At 43.2% G+C, this 22,209-nt stretch overlaps 1 protein-coding gene across 1 annotated transcript in view; it reads left to right on the top strand.

Moving 5' to 3' along the window:
• The window catches only part of LOC138511223 (long-chain-fatty-acid--CoA ligase ACSBG2-like), a 412,570-nt gene that overhangs the window by 217,911 nt on the left and 172,450 nt on the right, over window positions 1-22,209 (top strand). Inside the window, exons 7-8 of the mRNA XM_069626760.1 lie at window positions 6,075-6,236; window positions 16,022-16,203. Coding sequence (XP_069482861.1) covers window positions 6,075-6,236; window positions 16,022-16,203 — 344 coding nt within the window. The remainder of the gene's footprint in view (window positions 1-6,074; window positions 6,237-16,021; window positions 16,204-22,209) is intronic.

The raw sequence follows: 22,209 nt of genomic DNA, 5'->3' as shown, positions 1-22,209 counted from the left end.
ACAACTACGCAGATGACACACAAATAATCTTTAAAATACAAGCCATTCAAGAAAAAAACTCAACACTAGGGAACTGCCTTTGTGATGTTTCAACTGGATGAACTCGAACTACAGCAAAATCAACCCAGGCAAAACAGAAATAATGATTGTCACAAAAAACAGGGGAGACAACCACTACATCCCTTGGCCATGGGAACTTGGTACAACCCCAACACCATTGTCCATTGTAAAAAACCTGGGTATCCTGTTGGACAACATTCTTACTCTAGAGCCACAAGTAAACGCCCTTCTCAAGAAATGCTTCTTTCTCCTGAGAGCCGCAAAAAGGATCCTACTGTTCCTGTCATTCGCCAACAAAACAATCACCATCATCGCTTTTGTCATGTCCAGAGTAGATTACGCCAGTAGCCTATACTTGGCTATGCCTGAACAACTTCTAAAAAAACTATAACGCATACAAAACGCAGCAGCCAGATTGTTTCTCAAACTACCCCAAAGTGAACACATCACACCTGTGCTAAAAACACTACATTGGCTACCAATAAAACAACAAAACTAGGTGCTGAGTTCCTGAGAGACAAATTACGCCTACATCAACCAACAACAAAGCTCAGATGAAGCAACGATATCCGACTGGAACCAAAATCCTACAACAAAAGAGGATCTTCTTTCTCTCACCAAGCACCAAAAATCTGGAACTACCTACCAAAGAACATACGCAACACAAGAAACCACCTACTATTCAGGAAACTGCTGAAATCCTGGCTCTTCACTTCTTAACTAGAACACCGCCCACAGGACACACCACAACTAAAACAATGATGAATGAAGACTCAGATCCCGGTTCCCACCAAGCAATCAACTAAAAATAGAATCTAAGGAAGACACTCCACGGCATACTAACTGAGAGATAGCCGTGATAGAAGGACACTAAAGATTGAATACATAGGCAGACGAAGATGGAAGGACTTGGAAGATTCATCAATAGCACTCTGGCCTGAACCACACCCAAGCTCCAACAGACCAATGCCACAACAGATAGCAAGGGAACAAGGAGCACCCAATCCTCAGCTCCTACACCTGAGGGAGAGAAATAGACATATCCAATCACATTATACAAAGTTCATTAGAATCCAGCTCGGACAGTGCTGCACCATCACACACAACAGTCAGACGAACAATAAAAGTAATCAGCAATAACCCCACCCGTAGGAATACAATCTAAATGGAACAAGACGTACTAAAACCAAGATACAGACTCCATTAACCCAACCTTCAAATCTTTGCATACTTAACCCACCCGAAAATTCACACAACCATCTCTCACCCAGCAAACCGCACACACTTTACCACACTGCATCAACAACAAACAAACAACACATAAACAGCACCAACAGCACACAAGGTCTCGCCCGGTCCAATACTCACACCAAAGCTCAGTGCATGTTGTATACCGAACTGAAGCCGCCAACAGCACGCCACTTCTCCCACTCTCCTACTCCCCCTCCACCTGACTAACACTACCCACCCTCCTTCTTGTTTACAAATCTGCCAGAGCGCATGGGGACCAACTCTATTGTTGACGGTGTGCTATATAAATACCTTTCACATTAAAATTAACATTTATCATTTGTCTCATGACATCTTTCAGTGTGTGTGTGTCATAAGTAATTTGATCATCTACATAGAGGTTGCTTTAGTGCAGATACCCAGTCAGCAGCTATACCAGCTTCCTCCTCATCCTCTATGTTAGGAAACACATATCAAGCCACATAGAATTCAGTCATGTTCCAGATATTGTTTTACAGTGGCAATTATGTATGTCTTGTCTGTATCCTTCATCGTAAGTGTAGCACTGATATTCGCCTATGGCTAGACAATTATCTCAATGCACAGCTCGTGAAATATGCAGTAATAGGCTACAGTGAAGCTCCATCACTTATCAACATTCTTCACTGTCGTACATGTGTCCCTTTGCATTAAACAAAACACACCCAATACAACCTCACACCAATCAATGTTTCGTTCATAAGATTTTTTTGATTACAAAAGATAAAAAAATACACCATGGATTAGTGATATATAACTGGCATTAAGAAAAGGCAAATGTAAATGGCTTTTTACCATGAGATGTATCAACTCAGGTTTAAATTGGACACAGAAAGGAATATATTTTTATAGTAAATAATCATTTTTTCATTTTTTGGGTTTCTTAGGATGTTCTTGATGTCTAAGCAACTCCTGGATACCACTATCCATAGGTGCACATGTAATGTGAATTTAGAAGAATTTTTTTGCAAGAATTATGGTTGAGAGAATAGGTTGAAGCAAATTCTGAAAATCATAATGGCTACACACGCAGTAGATTAAACAAATGTTTAATTTGGATTCGTTTATTTGAATATATAATTCACAAACATTTGTTTCATAATTCCACGAATCTCTCCAATAATGAATAAAACCAGAAATAATGAAATATTAGAGAATGTCTCTGTTGAGTTTTCATGAACTTCAGATAAATAAGTTCTCAAATCCAATTTTTTCACTCAACTATTTAAATTGTAGTTGTATGTTTTATATCATTTCTCAGACGATTTCTTTTAATAGAACATACACATTATTTAATCAGCGTAATGTCATACCATTGTGGCCATTACTTGACAATTTTTGCTTTCCTACAAACCAGGATTTCCATTCTTAAATCGTAAAATTGCCAGCCACCGCTTTTTAGCCCATGTTTTAGCTTTATACTTAACATACTAGTATTTTCACAATTGGGACATCTCCCGATCATTGGATAAAATGTTAGACCTACCTCAACTAGGAAATCTAAACAGACTTTGGGCCTCATTACGTGTCTGGTAGACTCGCAACACTTTTCCAGCGCCTGACTTCCTAGTGCCACCGGGACATTATGAGTCCCCACGTATCAGGAAGTCGGGCACTGGAAAATGTTAGTCCCCAAATCCATGGAGCCCCATAGGACTCCATGAGAATGGGTACATGGAAGCACTGGCACTGTTGCTAACGGTGCCGGTGCTTCTGTGAAATCTCTGCGGGCGGCGGCAGTTACGCAAAGACACTCAGCCCGCAGAGTTGTGGTGTGGTGGTCCAGAAATGGGTGCCAGTACGGTGCGACCAGCACCCATGATTCCAGAACACCACACTTGTATTGAGGCCTATTGTGTGATAGTGAGAGGACACAAAGTCTACCATACACACCAGGTGAGCAGGTACCATTACAATGTGGATTCAAATTTTTATTCATGTTTGCACTTTTATAACTTGGGTATGTTTACAAATGACTTCAATATTGAAAGGAGATATTTGCAAAAGGAAAGACTGCAATTGCTGAAATGATGATGCTATCTGTAGGTCTTACAAGTCATATTCTCATTAATTGTCAGAAAACCATATATGAGCTTCATTGATTAGAGAAGGAGAATAACTTTATAACGTATTCATTTAACTTGAGTTTTCACTAAGACTAATAAAGATGTTATTCAATTCAATTATAACTTGAGGGACTTCAATATGCATTTTACCCTAAAAGAATGAGTCTGATTCCTGTTACACATTAAAATGAATAGCTTAATAGGAAAACCTAACTCATACAACAATCACTTGTCAGCTATCTGGCTGGCCATTCCTAACTGCGGAAATTAAAATACATATTACCATGGTATTCATTCATTTGATACACATTTGGTAATTGATTTTCAAATGTATTGTTTGTTGTTTCTTCCAATTTCAAACTGTTTTTTTCCAAATATGTTGAAATGTAAAAATCACAGCTTTGGTGTTTTTGTTGCTGTACAGATATGTTATCCATACACTTGCTTCGCCTTATAAAACCAACACGAAGCTGTGAAACACGTAATAAATACTTTATTTGACTGGAATGAAATTACATTTGAAAATTCCAAATTAACAGTAAATTAAGGATTCATTTTCCTTTCACCAATGACACTGGTGCTTTAGTTCACCTACTACAAAAATGAACTAGATGTTAAAGTCCCCAAACACACAAAATGGCTCTTGTTTTAAATAAACGGCCTTGCATAAAATGAAAACATAGCACGCCATAAAATGATGTAAAAGGAAAGGTCTGTTTTTACTCAAAGTTTGCATGGTTGCACTGTCATTTTGTAATTGTTGTAGTGCAAAAGTGGATTTCAGCAATACTTGTTTAGTCTGTGGATGTCTTTTGGCAGCATGCAAAAGTAGCTTGCAACATCAAACATGCATCTAAAACAGACCAATTGACTTGCCACCTAAATATACACATATGGGAAGCAGGGTGCAGATCGTTAGGCTCATGCTGATAGTAGGTCTAAAAGAACCCTGTGCTTCCACACCACTTAATGAGTCCCTATAGCCTGTCGCCACTTGCCCACGTAGACTTCCACTGACTCAACAATTAGGTGTGTTGATCCATATTTCTCTGTTTGTCCTTGATGTAGTTCTCACGATGCTGTAAACATGTGCTTTGGAGACCTTTTGTGATCTTATGACATATGCAATTTGACTCACCTGCAGCACAGTTGCTGAACATGGGTTTTCAGGCACTGCTTCACCATCCATTGTGGAGCAGCCATGACAGATTGCTGTTTGGACGCCTGATCTGATTTGCAGGCAAGGTCCAAGTGTAACCCCCATGACATTCCATTTTGCTCTAAATGCTGGCTTCCTCTTTAACTGACCAGTGAATAGGTGCCTGGTGACTGAGATCTAAGGGGTTATGGTTCAGAGCAGTAGTTTCTGTTATGTTGTGATGTTATGCCATTTCATCATTGGTTGGGTGGACCTCCACAGCAGTGGCAGGGGCCTGCGAGCGGATGGCAGCATAGTATCTCTAATACTGTAGGAAGGCAGCAGTGGTACCATGGTGACTGCATGACTGAAAGTGGACTGGGCCAATGACAGAGGACATTTGACAGGGCCATTCAGCAGGAGCTGTCTGAAAGACGATGAAAGAGTGAGGCACAGTAAGTGAGCAGGTTTGTTTTCTGCTGAGTGATGTAAATTGAGAGGAGGCCTTCTTATGAATTCCCCAGGTTCTCCCTTCCCTTCATAGTTTGGATTAGAGAACCATAGCACATAATGACAGAAAACTTCTGTTGTTTGGCTCATTGCAAAGGTCCCTTGAGAGTCCATGCGTTTGTAGAAGATATTTAACCTCATCTAAGTGCGTTATGTTCCAGGCGTATGGATTCTTCTTTGCCCATCAAAGCCCTTGCACACGGCAACAAGAAACCAATATGTTGGAACATTTGCGGCATAGGTTCCCATCTCATCCCAGCATATTCAAATAAATCCATGCTGCATGTGAAACATATGTGGAATGTTGTGAACTGCTCTAAATCGACCAGACCAAATAGACAGTTGCTGTTTTTTCTCACCTTTGTACTATTAAAAACTCATTCATGTTGGCTGCCAAACACCTTCTGTACAATATTAGAATTTATGCCAACTGGACAGAGCCATCTTTCTGAAAGGAAGATGCTTCTTGGATTGGCCATGCCACCTTGTCCTGACCCGAGCCACAAGATTATCATTATCCTGACATACTTGACTACTAGCTGCTGTGCAGCTTGTTTGCTTTCTGCATCTCTGGGTGCCATTTTGCAACTTCTGCAATGCTCCAAAAGGGCTTCGGCCTGCCAAAATGGTGCCATGATCCAGTTAGAAGCCTCAGTGCATGACTCCTCTCTTCAGGGAAGAGGGACACTCATTGAATATCATCAACAATCCGAAATAAGCTCCACCTCCAGGCCTCATAACACCTCATTTAACTAACCAAACATTTCAAAACCAGTGTCCTACAGACATCTCCATCTACAACACTCGCACACACCCAATACCGATTATGTGACCAACTCTCTACAGAGACACTAAGCAACATGACTGAACGATGAGCAGACCTGCAGTCAAGCCCGCTCATACCCTAACAAGATACCCGTACGCTGCATCCAGAAGAGGAATAGGTCTGCTTGTGTGCCTGTGCGCATGGGTTTCTTTTGAATGCTCTGTTTCACCACTGCTTCTTTTCTCTGCTTCTCCTGGTCCTCTAGGTGACGTGGACGGTGAAAGCCTTTGGCAACTATGTGGGCTTGCAAGACAGAGAGATTTTGGCTAGTAATGGTCATCTGTGCCATGTGTCCGCACGCTACGACATCTGGCTGTCCATCTGCTTTGGAGGCACCATCTACTTTGCAAGCACGGATGCTTTAAAGGTGAATTGTGAATATGATATGATATGATATGATATGGCATTTATAACGCGCCTATACACAGGTGTTTCAAGGCGCGGCGAGGCAGGGAGGGGAGGAACAAGGGGAGACAGACAACGATCCTACTAGGCCAGGTGTCATTCAGATCGCGCAAGTGCAGGGGTGGGGGAGGGGGAAAAGTGCAAGGGGAAGGGGAGGGGGGGAAGTGCAGTACAAGGTAAGTGGCGTAAAGTAATACATAAATAGGGCCAGCTGGTGGCAAGTGCAAGGTAAGTGCAGAACAAGTGCTGGAAAGGGGGGGGGCTGTAGGGATACAGAGACAGTCCCGCAGTGCAGAGGGGATTCCAGGGCATAAGTGCAAGTGGAGAGTGGCTGGGCCCAGGACCGAGGCCGTTAAGAAAGGTCCAGTTGCAGAATCAGTGCAGTTTCAGTGAAGAATATTAGCTGTTCAGCAGGGGAGAGGGAGAGAAAAAGCAGAAGCAAAGAGGAAGGTTTTGAGGTGCTTCCGGAACCGGAGATGGTTCTCCTCAAGTTTCAGGGAGGCAGGAAGGCTGTTCCAGAGGGAGGCCCCTGCCGAGGAGAGAGATCTACCCCCAGCTCGTTGCTTCGAGAAGCGGCTGACCCTGAGGGAGTTGGAGGCGGATGAGCGAAGGGCTCGGGAAGGAAGATATTTGGGAAGAGAGAGTTGAAGGTATTTAGGACCAAGGCCCCAGAAGGCCTTGTGGACAATGCAGAGGGTTTTGAACTTTATCCTCGCAGCCACTGGGAGCCAGTGTAGAGAATGCTGCATGAGCCAACAAGGGTGATTATTGGGGCAATATGTGCACGTGTCCTTCAACTTGACATCTTGTTATATTGACTGTTCTGATCACATAGTTATAATGGCTGCGGTGAGGACCCGCAAGATTAACTTGTCGATCTATCTGCAGATACTGTAAACTGTACCTCCTCCAGTATTAAGCAGCACTGTTACAACTCATTTGGGGGCCCAGCGATAGTGGTAAAAACATGCAGCATTTCAAATACCCCATGATTTTACTGTCCTGCTGATTATAAGTCATTACTGTTGGGGATAAATACCTCATGAATATGAGATAAAATACCTCCCAAAAATGTCCTCTCATTGTATCCCCCAATCGAATGTCAGGGTAAAAACGAAACAATTCCACTAGGACATTGCTTTGTTTTGTTCTCTAAACATAGGCACACATGTGTGCCTCTTTATTATTTAAGGCCGTCGCCTCTCTCTAACTTAAGGCACAAGAATGCACTATTGTTCCCCAAAGTGGGTGAAAAGATGCCCACTCTCTCACCACATTGGATGTGAAATGCCCAGCAACGTCATACTGCTATTCATTATTTCAGAAATCTGTTCTACTACTGTCCCATGTACATGTCCATCAACCAAAAAAGGATGGACATTCATTTTTCAAGGTGCAAAGCAATCTAGTGCGGATTTTCAGAAAGTCTGTTTTACTGCCACCTGCGGACACCCATAGTTTTCCACTTGCTCTAACAACAAATACCACACACGATAGGTTAAGGTTTGTCATGTAATGTTAAATAGCACACTCCCTCACTGCCAAAAATACACTGGCTGGAGAAGTGTGCAGGGCATGAAACAAAAGGCACATATGCACTGGTTTACCGGCCCTCCTTCAGCATCGGCCGGCATCCATAATCAGCCTCCCCACCCTCGCTGTCCAAGACAGTGTAGCTGGTAAAGTGGGAGGATATGGAAAGTGCAGGGAAGCTTCAGAGAGGTGTACCCCTTGTGAGCAAGGTGGGCCGGATGGAGCAAAGGACAGCTTCACTCCTCCACCTGAGTTGGCCCTTCTGGCATGACTACAGTAATTGGGTTTTTCTGTAGGCATAGCAGCATATACACAGTTTGACAGAAATGAAGACTGCATCAAGAGGAAACTGACTATATTTTGGAATAGTAGAAAAGCCAGTTTAGCTAAAAAGCCACACATGCACAATGCCACCTAGTATCCATCTACTATCCACCACTGCAAGTTTACCTCCAGATAGGAGTTATAAAGCAACGCACTATGAGCCCGCAGAAAGGGTGAGCGGTAGTCCGTGGCAGTCTACCGCATCAAGGAAGCTCCACATCCTGTGTGTCATCATGCCCCCAACATCACCAGCCCTCTAGTGAAGGGGGATAAGGCAAGGGGCCGTCTGGGGCAGTCCGCAGAGGTCCAAACCGGAATTCCAAGTGTTTTCTCCTGGAGGTCTTACCAGTCATTGATGTCCTGAGGATGGTCTGAGAACGCAGCTTGGTACACAAAATGAAAAATGACACAATCGCCCCAAACATCACACAAGAGCCTTACACAGAACCAACAGAGCCTGCCACCCTTCAGACCAAGTGGATCCCCCCACTCAACTCTCATAACACTCAAATAGAACCACTATTACCCAATCAGTCATTCTCAAAAGGCATTACGACAACCTGAATCTCCTTTAAAAGCCACAGGGAAGAACTCCAATTACCATTCATTCAAGATGTTGTTCAGTTTTCATGACAGAACTTCAACCAATCTTTGTAGCTAAAAGAGATGATCAAGTCTCACTGGCAAATAAATCATTTGATTGGCTGCAACAGACAAGAAGATGTAAATCAATAATAAGAGAGGACATAATTGAGTCAATAAGACACAAATAAGGGGGACTTATGGCAAAGGAAGCAAGATCATGTTTATGTTTTGTCAATTTGTAACGCGCTCCCGGTACCCGAGGGCTTAAGGGTGCAAGACATAAAAACAAAAAAACAATACAAAGAACAAAAACCAGAGCTGAATCAGCTAAGAAAAGCCTACCTCAGGCAAATAATATGGAGAGACTAGCAGAACAGAAGGGTTTTTAGTTTTTTCTTAAACACATCAGTTGACTCAATGGTTCTGAGATCCCGGGTCCACACTTTGTTGGTTTTACAGCGAATAGTTTCAAGGAGGTTAGAATTGTCAGATTTTAAGAGTCTGAGATTGTGCTTTTTTCCGCAGCTTCCATCAGATATATGGCATATGGCCCATAATGCATTTCTGAGCGATTAATAGCATCCTAGAGCGTACTCTTGCTTGCACGGGCAACCGATGCAAGCTCCGTCTTGCATCCGAGATGTGATCTCTGCGATTTAGTCTTCATGTTCAAGTTTTTGTCCAATATGGCACCCAGAGGCTTTACTTTATTTTGGACCTTGATGTTACATTGGTCTATGTTGAAACTGGAGTACTTCGGCTCTAGTTTAGCCAATTTGGAATCAGAGCCAATAATATAAAGATCCGACTTAGCACTATTCAGAAACAATCCATTAAAGGCCATATGGAAAGATATACTATATTGATGTATGTTTCATCAACATCATGAGATCCTGTAATGGGGATAACGCACTGTGTTCTGCATGGTTGCAAAAAGAATCCCCTCTTGTTCCAGCATGTGGAACAAAGGGACCATGAAGATGTTATAAAAACATAGTGATACGCACGCTCCCTGCGGGACCCCGTAGATCAAGGACATTGGTTTTGATTCAGCTGACTCACTTGCCACTCTAACCAGTCTGCCGCTCAAGAATGATGAGACCCACTGGGTGGCATCAGCTGAGAAATGCACGATATCCCTTAAGCTATCCTCCATCAGGTTTATCAATACAGCTCAGACCAACTGTATCCTACATGGATCAAAATACACTATAATGCACTAACGTCGAACGCATCTCATGGAACATGGCGAGTATAAAGGGGAAATGGGGGGAGAGGAGGATTGGCATGATTTTTGGGGAAAATTTGATATTCTGTGTTTCTAAGAAACCTGGCTGCTAGAGCCAACAGACAAACAAGGCTATATCTGTTTTTCCACACATGCTCAAAAAGGCAAAATGGGTGACTTCATTAACCCACTTGTTAGGGATAATTCCCTGGCAAGCAGGGTGGGTTGCTAGGAGTTCATGGACATTGAACTCATGGAAGGCCTACTTCGTTCCCAATCCCAAATGGAACACAACTCCAGACAAGTGGCAAGTTCAACTGGGTTCATTATAACCAACAAACCACAAGGATCAAGTGCACAGAGGCGATTCCAGGCACCGCTCAACGAACTCTGGCTCACAGGCAAGTTTTCATAGCAAATGAAGTCACAAAAGCATAATTTCCCTGCCATTCTCCAAAAACCTCCATTCCGGATAGGCTGTGGAGTCGTAGTTCCCATATAGCAGACCCTATAGTGAATAGTTATTGTGCCCAACCCATGTCAGGTGTCAGGCCTGGACCTTCCCTGAAAATTGCTACTCACTAAATGTTACAGTATGTGTACCGCCTGATTGGTAGGTGACTCCGGCTACCCACCCCTACAGCCATAAACTGTGATTGGCTGAGCCGGGAGCCCCCAGGCCTGGGACTAAATCAATTCCCAGTTCAGACTGCACCTGTTCACGGTGCCATGTGCAACTATGTGTCTGTCAAGTATCTGAGTATATGCCATTGTTACAGCGTGAGTGCTCCTTTGCCAATGCATAACTGTAGCTTGCATGCAGCAACCTTGTTGCAACTATCGTCTCAGTTCGTGAGACGGCTGCGTTTTGGCAGCCACCAATTCTTGGCTCGCTCGGAGCTCGGCTAGATCACATGTTCCAAGACCATGTCCATGAGCCCTGGAGTTCTGAAATATTTTCTATTTTAGGGGAAAGGGGGCTTTTCCACTGCAGGTGTCACTTCAGTTCAGGCCAAGGAATGTTCTTCTGAAACAGTGCGACCTTGGCGGTCTCCTCGGTCCCCACTGCGGTAGTTATGCTTAGACAGCGTTCTGCAAGCTTCAGGGTTTCAGAGCATTATAGCCTACTATGATTTCCTAAGACATGGCCTGGGTTTCCCTGTTTGTGTGTCTTCCATATAGAGTCCATATGTTAGTGCATCATGGTTCTGTCAGGCCCCATGGGTGTACCTGTCATTCCAAGGGGTTAGTTGCGAGTAAGCATATGCAAGCCTGTAACATGATCTTCTTGCTTCTGACATTTCTGCGTTGTTGCGATAAGCTAGTGACAAAATATAAACGTGCAGATTGTATATAAATGTCACAGTCCTCTATCTCATAGAACTGTATGCATGTATTCTTTGTGTATTTGTGTGTGTGTTCTGGATGTGCGGATGGCACATGTGCTTCATGTCTAACGCAACTAGGTTTTGTAGCCTCTAACGACCTAGCATGGCTTCTCTGCACTTTAGTCGACTCTGTCCATGTAGATGTCTACGGTTCCATCTCGTGACTCTTCATCCACTCTGGGTAATGTTCGTGAGGCTCTGGGGTTATAAGGACGGCTGAGAGGATACTTCTCATGATATTTATCCATTGTGGGTGTAGTGAGGATCGGTGCGCGCGTGTGCGATCGGCAGACACATTGTCTTTGGTTCTTCTTCCGGTTGGGGTGGCTGTCAGGGCGGGGGGAGTAATTCAACCTCCTCTCTTCACTATCTAAGTCTTTGCTATAGGTACCTGATAGTTATATCACAATCTGGGTGTCGTCCGAGTAATTCCTGAATTCCTGAAACATAGAGGATAGCAGGTCACACAATGGTGTATTATAAATGTCGAATAAAAGTAGCAACATTTTATCTCCAACCGACAGAATAGTCAGTCAAGGAATTGATTTCTCACATCAGCCATTCGGAGTCACTTTCCAGCACCTTATTTAGTAGGAAAGTGTATATTGTGTTGACAGGTGACTTCAATTTTCAACTAGAGATGATTGCGCAGTGCCATTTCTCACTAGGAAACCATGATGGATTGTGGGATGTTCCCTTTCCCCCACTGCTCCGTGTGTAAGCCTTACTCAAAACATGCTCACAAAATTATAGACTTTCTTCAAATAAGAGGTTTTAGATCATGCTATGGTAGATTTGAGAGGGGCAATCCTGCTAAACCCACATTCTGTATTCTTACTAGACAGGTGTACATAGACTTATTACTCACTACTTTAAGGAGTTGGATGGGAGGATGAGATTTCAAAATGATGAATGGTATGGAAAGTGATCACTATCCACTTCATCTAATAGTGTGCCTACCTGGTGACCATAGGACTTCAAACTCTCTTATAACCTCTGCAATATTACCCAAAAAGAAATTGGAGAGTAAAATATTACTCAATCGAATCCCAGAACAGCTTTCCATATCTATATGACTCGTTAATTCCAAGTCTTGAAAACATTTGAAACCAACATAATGATCTCACCTAAAGCAGTATGCAACCTAATAAGCAATATGCTAAGACCATTTCGTACAAATCATTGTTCACCAATGAAAAAAGGAAATTCCAGCTGCCAAGGCTAGTTTGACCATGAATGTAAGCTTTCAAAATAAAGGCTACTCAGCACCTTAAAATCATCTGACAAAAGACATCTCCCCTCTCTCCGATCTCTAAGACTTAAGCATAAAACACTGATAGATGCAAAAAAGAAAGATTTCGAAATTCTGAATGGGCGTGGGGGAATCTACTGGAAACATTCGATAACAAAAAAAAAACATCCATATATTCCTGGACACGTATGTCACCCGGGACCAGTGGACATCTCACTTTAGTTCTATATATTGCAAACTTGGCTCCTGAATCCCTTGTAGTCCACAGTCCTCTGCAGATGATTTGTTCAGGCTAAACATTTCTTTCAAAGAGGTAGAAGCAGCAGTGGCCTCCCAAAAAAGCGATGCAGCCTGTGCAATTGACGCAATTCAGTAGAGCTCTTCCTTACCCAAAAGGCAATTTGGATTTCAGTCTTTTGGAAACTGTTGAATAGCATTACATCGGATGAAGAAATTGCATTATCATGGAGGGGTGCTATAATAGTTTCCATTCATAAGAATAGGAGCTGCTGTGATCCATCCAAGTACCATCCAATTTCACTGATTGACAATCGGCGCTACAATCTAAACATTCTTTTACATAGGGCCTCCGTTCCAGCTCCATTACTGGGTTCCTGCAATGGGTCTTACCGGGTTACTCCGAGATAGGAGGACCCGGTAAGTCCTCCATGCAGAAAACCATCCCCATTCCCATTTGAGGCCCCCATAGGGCTCAATGGGAATGGGGAGGGAGGTAATAACGGGCAGATTACATCTGGCCCGTTATTGCCTCCCTCTTCCTCTCACATTTTACCAGGTGTGCGATCCGGGTCCCGCGATGGGAAGCTTGTAATTGGCGCTCCCGGAATAAAGGGGGCCGGTGCTGTACCGGCCCCCTTCATTCCGGGAGCGCCAGCCTTATAATGAGGCCCATAGACTTGAAGATTGGTTGACCTACATTGCATACTCACTGACCTACACGCAGGGTTCATAACAGGAATTAGCCCTCTTGACCAATTTTTCTGATTATTTTTAATACATGAAACATTCACTACACTCGAACAAAATGCTATATTTAATGTGTTTTGATCTTTGTATGGCATTTAATTCCACACCAAGAGACCTTTTATGGCAATATATACTGGATTTAGGTGTTAATCCCACAACTTTGCCCAAACCCATTATGGCTCGGATGGTGAATTTACCGAGCCATTTCCCATTGAGAGGCATAAAACAGTTATTTGTCCTGGCACCAAGTCTTTTCAACGTGTACATCAATAAGTTGGCAAATGAACTGGACCAGCTGGACATGGATTCACCTGCCCTATACAATAGGAACACTGGCATGTCCCAGTTCGCTGATGATACTGTTTTGATCAGCAAAATTCAAAGTGGTATCAACACGCACTTGAAGCTAAAATTGCCATGCTCTGATCTCTGATGTTTATGATATGATATAATTGGTTTCTAAGCGCAGACCCAGGGTTCGAACCTGTGTTGCTGTGTGTCGTTTTGCTTCCAAGAAGAGCATGTTACCCCTGAGCTATCCTCGCGAGACTTACGTTTGTTTCTGGTCGAAACATGAGGTCTCAATATATTGACAAATAAATACAAATAAAAGAAATACAAAAGCTTTTTGCAAACTGAGCCATTAAGGCAAACCTTCGCTGGAAGAATTGCAGATTGCAGAGTGGAGCATCCAAGAAGGAGAGCATGGACTGGACGAGCAAGTGCACTCATCAAAAGATTAAGCATGCTAGCGATAACAGGAAGACAATGAAAGATAGCCCTTTGGGCCCCACATAGATAAGTCGTTACAGGTGATTTGGAGTGGAGAAGAAGAAGAATCGGGAGGAAAACAAGAAAGACATAACAGTAGAAGGGGGAAAACAAGACTATTAAGGAGATGATAATGAGAGTAGGTAGAGGCGAAACCAGACAAGAGACCAACAGTATATATTGAAGTCCTGAGCATAAAGAAAAAGAGAGGTGCCAGAGCGGTGAATAGCTAGACTTCCATACAAAAGAACTGCACCTACATTTGAAGCAAGTATTCTTTTTTTAAACAAGTCAAATCCTATATTCATAAATAATAGCATCTCCACCTACTGCTTTCGCAGTTTTTTTTTTGTATTAGCACATGGAAATCATTATTGACCACATTGCAGCCAATCAGAATGTTTAGAAAACAGTCAATACCTACTAGTATTGACTGCATTCTGAAAAGTCTATCTTCAAAAAATAAAAGTGAAGCAATTTCCAGCCAACATTTCTTTCAACAAGACACGTCCTTGTTCAAGAGTATTTTTGTTATGCAGAATCCTAACAAACGAAAAAGAAAGGTAAGCTATGGGAACATGCTATCACAAGTGTTTACTCTTACATGACACCTAATGAATTATCACTTGGGATAATGACCCTTCCCCATGTTATGGGCCTCGGCTTCAGCTCGGGCCATAACTTGGTGCCGGGTCATTATCTAAAGATAATGACCCCTCCCTCAGTTTATAAAGCAGTAATAGCAGAGTATCCCTGAAGAGTGCTGGCCATGAGTGGCCTGCCAGCCAGGATTTTGGAATATATAATAGTGCAAGATTTATATGAACTCTAAGGTCATGGATGTAAATGCGTTAAACATTTCTTTTTTTTTTTTTTTACTGACGCACATGCTTTAAATAGAGCTACTGGAATATCATTTTCCCTTCAATTGGTCTGAGTTGTTTACTGGTCTATGGGATGAAATGGCTATTAGCTTTCTGTAAAAAGGATTTGTTTTCATCAGATTTCTCATAAATAGCCCAGCAGCCCATGGGTGTTGGTAGTGGCAGTGACTGGAAAAGACCATCTGTAAAAGAGAGGGCCTCTAGCTTTAGGATATGGCCAGTTTTGCCCACAGTGTTAGCTCTAACCAAGTGGCGGTGGTCCTAAAATATTTTCTCCATATATGTTTGCAGGTGCTACAGCACCATCGTTGTCCGCCTCCGTAGTCGACGAGCAGATACCCCGGAAATGTTCCGTACATAAGGAATGAGTTGGGTTCTACAGAGCACAGTGGCTCTACTGGAATTCAAAGCGTCTGATGCAGGTAGACTTTAACCCTTTAAATGCCAGCGACGAGCCGGCTCGTCGGTAAAAACCGCTCCGGGTTGCTACCGACGAGCCGGCTCGTCGGTGGCACTTAAGGGGTTAATGAGGGGGGAAATGTTGGCGGGTTTGGGCGGTGAATACCGCGCTTTAAAAAAAAACCCATTGGCACTGGGGGGGAACCTCAATGGCACTTAAGAGGTTAAAAAATGAATAGGTATTTCCGGTATGAATTCATGATAACTAGACATCAATGTATTTTGGAAACAGATAATATGTCCTAGATAATGTCTACTTGTCAGCTTGGGGTTTTCCAGCCAAGAACTTTGAGAAAATTCCTTCGATCAACTGATGAATATTTTCTCCTTTTGCAGGGATCCAAGATCGAGGTTCTGAAGCAGATACGCCCTACTTCATTCTTTGCAGGGCCTAGAATTTGGGAAAGCATCCGTGAAATGGCACTGTCTATAGCATCTCAGTTATCTTGGAAACGGGGGACCATTACTAACCAAACAAAGACTCCTGAGATGGCGGCTAACAGCAACCATATGAATGGGTAATGGGCAAGTGCATTTCATTGCATTTCTTCTGGGGAGTTGGTATGGGTGTCTGAGCTTGGACAAGTTGATCATTGATTGAATCAAGTGGATGGCATAGCCTTGTTGGTGTATTGACATTGGGGGTCAAGAACAATTCACTCCAACAGTGAAGTTGTTGAAGAGATGAACATGTCTCGTGGCTGCATGAAAATGCCAAGAGGATTACCATAGTATATTGAAACATTTTAGTGACACAAACAGATAAGTGAAACTGAGACGGTCGTTCAAATACCACCTGTTTTTACCACTGGCCTCGTTATAAGTCATGTGTAGGATTCACAGTTTTATGAGGGGTTTTATTTTTACTGTTTCAGTCCATATTTATATTTTGGTAAACATTTGTTTGTGGATAAATAATCAAATTAGGCCTCAAATTGTTGTGCAGAGAATGCAGAACAGGGCGGTCAGAGTGGTTTTGGGGTTGTCTCGAAGAGACCATGTAAGATGTAATCTAGCACACATAACTCACACTAATTAAAAGGTATGTTGTCCTCGTCTCCTGCAAGCCGCTTTTGGCTGTACATCACCGCTTGATCATAGTTGGGCATCTGGTCAGCCATTTCCAACCTTGGTCATCTGCACACACACAGGGGGGAGGAAAAATATTTCTGGTTTAACAGAACTGTGCACCCACTACCCTTTCCCTGGCACTGTCCCCATGCATCAGTCCTTGGACCACTGCTATTAACCCTCTGTACCTGAAACCTGGGTAGAGTTGTCTCATACTTTTCATTTCACTACTATTTGCTGATGGCACTGAAGTATTTTTCACTCTAGCCATCTCAGAAGGTATTACCAGCTGTCTCACTGAAATCCATCACTAAATAGATCATTTCTTCTTCATTCATACCTCTTTAAAAACAGAAGTCATCTTTCTCCTGTCGTCCAATGCTATCCTGACTCGTCGCTCTCCTATCTCTTTGCTGTCTGGCCTTCTTTCCCCCTCAAGAATTTGCTCACAACTTTGGGGTCCTCTTTTTTGGTTACCTCCAACTGCAACCATTTATCACTACCACCACCTCTACACCTTGTGTTAACCTTCTCAACATTGGGAAACTAAGTGCATTTCTTGCTCACCACACTATGAAAACTATAACTATAGCTCGTGCCTACTCATTGGCCCTCCTCTTGAGCCCTTCCTCCCCCTAGAATACATCCTCAATATCACAATCTACCCTTGCTACATTCTACACAGAGCCTGCCCCAATTCTACCTACTTACATCATTAAGGTTGGTAGACCATGCAGAACCGCTCGCCTTTCTCCTAGTCCACATAATTATCAATGGTCTTGTTCCTCAGTACCTGGCTGACTGTTCCCTCTCTACTCATGTTAGGGAGAATTCACCAAAATGGCTAATTTCACATACCTACTAAGTCCCTCAGCAGATTTGCTGGATTTCTAGGATTTATTTTTTTCACCTGGTAAGAGTGTGAGCCTTTTTTTCCCACTCTTACATGTGTTTTGCTGTGTGTGTTTGTCTGTTCATATAATGTGGAGCCTCACCTACTCCATAGGCATCCGGCCTCATTACACGGTAGGCGGTGGACCAAGGTTAGCACCTTGGTCCATGCCGGTAAAATACCGGCACCGCCTTGGCGGAAAGGGGATTTACCGCCCCATTCCAAGGTTGCAGGGGCGGTAAATCCTCCAACCCGCAAAGGGACCTCGTAGTACGGCGGTAAGGGTTAACGGTCACCGTTGCCATTAACGGTGACCGTTAACCCTTACCGCCGTCCATGTAATGAGGCCCATCATCTTTTAACTGTGTGTTACACAGAACCTTCAGTGCAGTGACACAGGGTTGTCCTTTAGACTTCCCAACTCAGACTCCATTTTCTGGGACTGACTACTGTCTGCCAGAACATGTAAAGTTGCCATTGACCTTATTAGTCTTTTTAAAATCCACAGACCCAGTACAAAATATCGTACATAGAGTACTGGAAAGGGTTACTAGTTATCCCTTTTCGTCTGTTTCTCATGGAACACTGTTTCGTTCCCTTTTCATTAAGATTTGACTGGTGGCAGTGGTAACTACCCTATTTTTCCTACCGCAGTTATCTTAAATAGCCTTGGTATTGTTTTAGGCTATCTTGGTAGCCTCAAACTTAAACCTACTGGACCATATTTACTTTTATACGGTTCCGGCTGGGTTCATTAACCATTTCTTTTTGTAAAAGTCTTTCCCGTGTTTAACTCTGCGTGCCAAACCAGGTTTGGTTCCTTTGTTCACTGTCCTTTCACGGGCTTCTGCACAGAAGCCCTCCTTAGGCGACTGTATGTCTGAGGGGGACAGGATGTGAGGGAGGGGTTTGAGACTCCCTGCACAGGGTCACCTTGGAGACCCATGTCACACTCTGGTATGATTGGCTGTGGTGACGGTCCCGGCGGAACAGCCACCCTGCTGTGTGATTGACAGCCAGGCTGGGTGAATGGTGGAAAACTGCATAAAAAGCAGGTCTCTGGGGCTGAGAAGGCAGAGTCGCCACTGGATCGAGAGAACCGAAGAGAAGCTGACAGAAGAGGACCTCTACCATGACTGATTCTTCCGGTGTAGCCCTGCTGCAGGTCCGAATCTCCAAGCTTCAACGACAGGGAAGATCTGCAAGGAATCTTCTCCCCTTGAGCTGGTGGGAACAACCAATTCGCCAAACTGCAAGCCAGGCCTCCCTCCTCTGGTCGGATTTGCTGTGCACAGCTACAGTGAACCGGATAGCCAGGAAGGTCAGATTCTGCTTGGGTTTTAAGGAGCACATCTTTTATTCGTCGTTTTGCTTCGCTGCTGGTTTCTTCCCTGGGCAGTGCAGGACCCTCCAGTCTTCCTCCTTCTTGTCAGTCCGACAGTCGCTTCAGGAACCATGAGCCTGCAGGACCTGCCAGGAATGTCTCCCGCAGCTACAGCATTCTTATGATCTAAAGGTACTGTGCTAACCCGGTTGTTCGTTACGTCCAGCCGCAGTGAAAGTGTATGAAATCTTTCACCAGGGCTTGTCCTTCACTATTCTTTAAAGTAACTTTTCGCCAACCAACTTCTTTCTGAACAGTTGGCAAATACTTAACCGCAAATTACCCTGAACTGTGTGATCCTCTGCAAAGACTTTGGTCCATTGACTTTGGGCCAGGCCCCTTGATTTGATTTCCTCACTTTAGTTCGTTTTTGTGGAGTGTGCTGCTCAATTTCTGTCTAACTTTGTCTTTCCCTCCCTTTTAAATTACTGGAGTGCCATTTTGCTCATACTTCATTTTGAGCCTAACTTGTCCAGAATCTATTGGGTGCGGTGTCGTGTATTAGAAACGTGATTTTTCAACTGCTTGATAATAGTGAAATGTTTAATAACTGATGTGTAAATAAATGTATATTCTTTTACTCAGAAACCTTGAGTCGGTGTTTGCTTGAATTATAGTAATTGCTGACCTTTGTGTAACTATTGATACTGCTCACTTTACTCTTGAGATAAGTCTGGCTGCTCAGCCATCGCTACCACTTTACTGCGTAGTACAGGCTTGTACCAAAGGCTAACTTGTACTGTCACTTGTAGTCCTAATTGTGTGTAGTGCTCCCAAAGGGTACTGCATATAATTCTGCCTAACAACTCATCATCTTGTTCTGTCCACTCCTTGCCTGCACTGAACCTCTCTGAACCTCACTGACATATCCCCCAATTTCTACTCTCACATATGCTCCTCCTCCCATTCGGCCTAAGCTCCACTGGAACCTGCTGCCCATCACAAATAGAACCATCCCGACAGTGAATCTATTCAAAGATTGGCTCCTGCATCGTCTTTAACTGACAATACCACTTTCTCCAGTTCTCCATAATCTCACTTTTTATATAAACCTTTGGTTTGCAGCTGTTGCAGGATAATGTTACCGTTGTACATCACCTTTTTCTGTTGCTCTGGTCTATGCCCCGCTTTCTTCACACCCTCATAGAGTGATATCCACTTGTTCCCATATTTGTGCTATTGTACAAACACCCCCATCTGGGGAATACCTGTGCCATCTGCAGATGTGCTATTGCAGGTTATGTCTAACTGATATCCATGTTCTTAAAATAAGTACAACCACACATGCACATTCATCCCTTGTGGATACACCTACATAATCTGCTTCTCTGGAGTTGAACATCAGAAGAGCAGTGTATCCATAAAGGGCTTGACTGAGGTGAAATGCACCCAATCAGAATTGCAGAGACAACAAGCTCTTAGTGCCCTGCTTGTGTTGACACTGCTGATCCCCATTTAAGGAGACAACACACCTTAAATAAAGACCATTAAGGATACTTTACTATGAGAACACTCTACAAAACAGCACTTTTCAAAAGTAACACAACATAAAAACAACAGGATCATTTCAATTAAATCTGTAACCGTGTGATCCACTCCTGTACACATATCATTTGTGGGGGTGATTACCTGTTTTCCAGATGAGATTTAAGCAACAAAACCTGATCTGGTCACCAGATCCAGATTGGGTGGTAACGGTCATGGGGCACAAGCTACAGCCTTATCAATGAGCTCCGGCTTTGTTACAAACCAATCCAGATCGCCGGATCGGGTGTTGTGGCTAGGAGCAACCCGGGTTTCCAATCTAGAAACTCGGGGTTCTGACAGCAATGTATTTTGTGTAAATTAATGAAATACCTTGCAGTGTCCTGTTCGTTAATTCAGAATACTTAGCTAAGGTGGCCAAAGTGGAGCTGGAAGATGTGGCTCCAAGCGGAGCACCTCCTCCAATTCCATGTTGGCCTGGGTGACTGGAGCAGCGGCAGTGGTTGAGCCACCGCCAAAACAATAAGGTGTGTGGGTGTGAGAGAAAGCTGCCGAGGGAAGGAGAGGGTTTTAGTAAAATGGCGGGATGGGGTAGCAGCCATCAGGCTGCTTGAAACGTGGGCTTAAATCGTAAGATTCAGTCTTCAATCCAAATAACCTATTGGCTTGTTCGCCCGACACGGATGCTAAAAGAAGGTAATGCCTGTAGTAGTGCTACTTTATTATATCCAGTGTAAGAACGCATAGAAACAATAAACAAATGATCCAAATATACCCCACATACTCACTGAAATAAAAGCTGCAAAAGCCAGCCTGGCACCAGCAATATATTGAAGCACTGAACATCCTAGACCTCAGGCCCCGTGGAAATGTGTGCCAGCGAGACTAGCCAGAAGCCCTGCATCAGACTTTGCAGAATCATCAAATCCACCCTCAACATGGAAGCAAACTTGCACCGAGACAGAAAAGACACAGGAGGAGGATTGGGATTGGTATTAGGGTACATTTCTACATTTTTTGAAAATTGGTTTCAGAGTTGTTTCTATCCAGAAGGCGAGATGACTTAATTAATAAGGCGTTAATGACTATCATGTTCATTATGTAGCCAAGATGTTGAAATTGGGGGCATCTAAGAAATCTATATTGTCACCCTCTTCTTGGGTCTCCCAGCCTATTTTGGTTCCTTGCATTGAAGATATTCGTTAGCACAAGACTTCAGTTTACAAAATATTTGTTTCCCTCCACTTTTTTGGTCAGGGTATACATGGAAGGAATTCCTACGCAGAACTCATACTCCTGAGGCATTTGACACATGCAGTATTCACCTCGAACATTGCAGGAGGTGTTCTAATTTTCAGTTTTTAACCAATTCTTTCCCTTTCAATATTTATTCACAAAAAAATTGAAACACTGAAATGCAGGTCTCTTGGTTCAGGCTCACATTTTTTAATCGTGCATTTCATGTCAATGGTTGTGCAAAGGAACTCAATAAAAAATGGAATTCATTTCCTATGTAAGTAAGTAAAAACGTGTCCCCTGCTGCTCATTAAAGCCGTTTGTACTTTTGTCAACACATCTCTAAGAGAAGATAATGTACCTGATGACCTGAAGCCTACAATGGTAACGCCCATTCTTAAAAAAGTAGGTTTGTATATGGATAATCATTTAACTACAGTCCCATTTCCAATACAA

This window comes from Ambystoma mexicanum, chromosome 6p (assembly GCF_040938575.1).
Source record: "Ambystoma mexicanum isolate Mex_15411 chromosome 6p, UKY_AmexF1_1, whole genome shotgun sequence".
In the NCBI taxonomy this organism is placed as follows: domain Eukaryota; kingdom Metazoa; phylum Chordata; class Amphibia; order Caudata; family Ambystomatidae; genus Ambystoma; species Ambystoma mexicanum.
The sequence above is the reverse complement of the archived record's forward strand: the minus strand, read 5'-3'. Positions and strand labels throughout refer to the sequence as shown.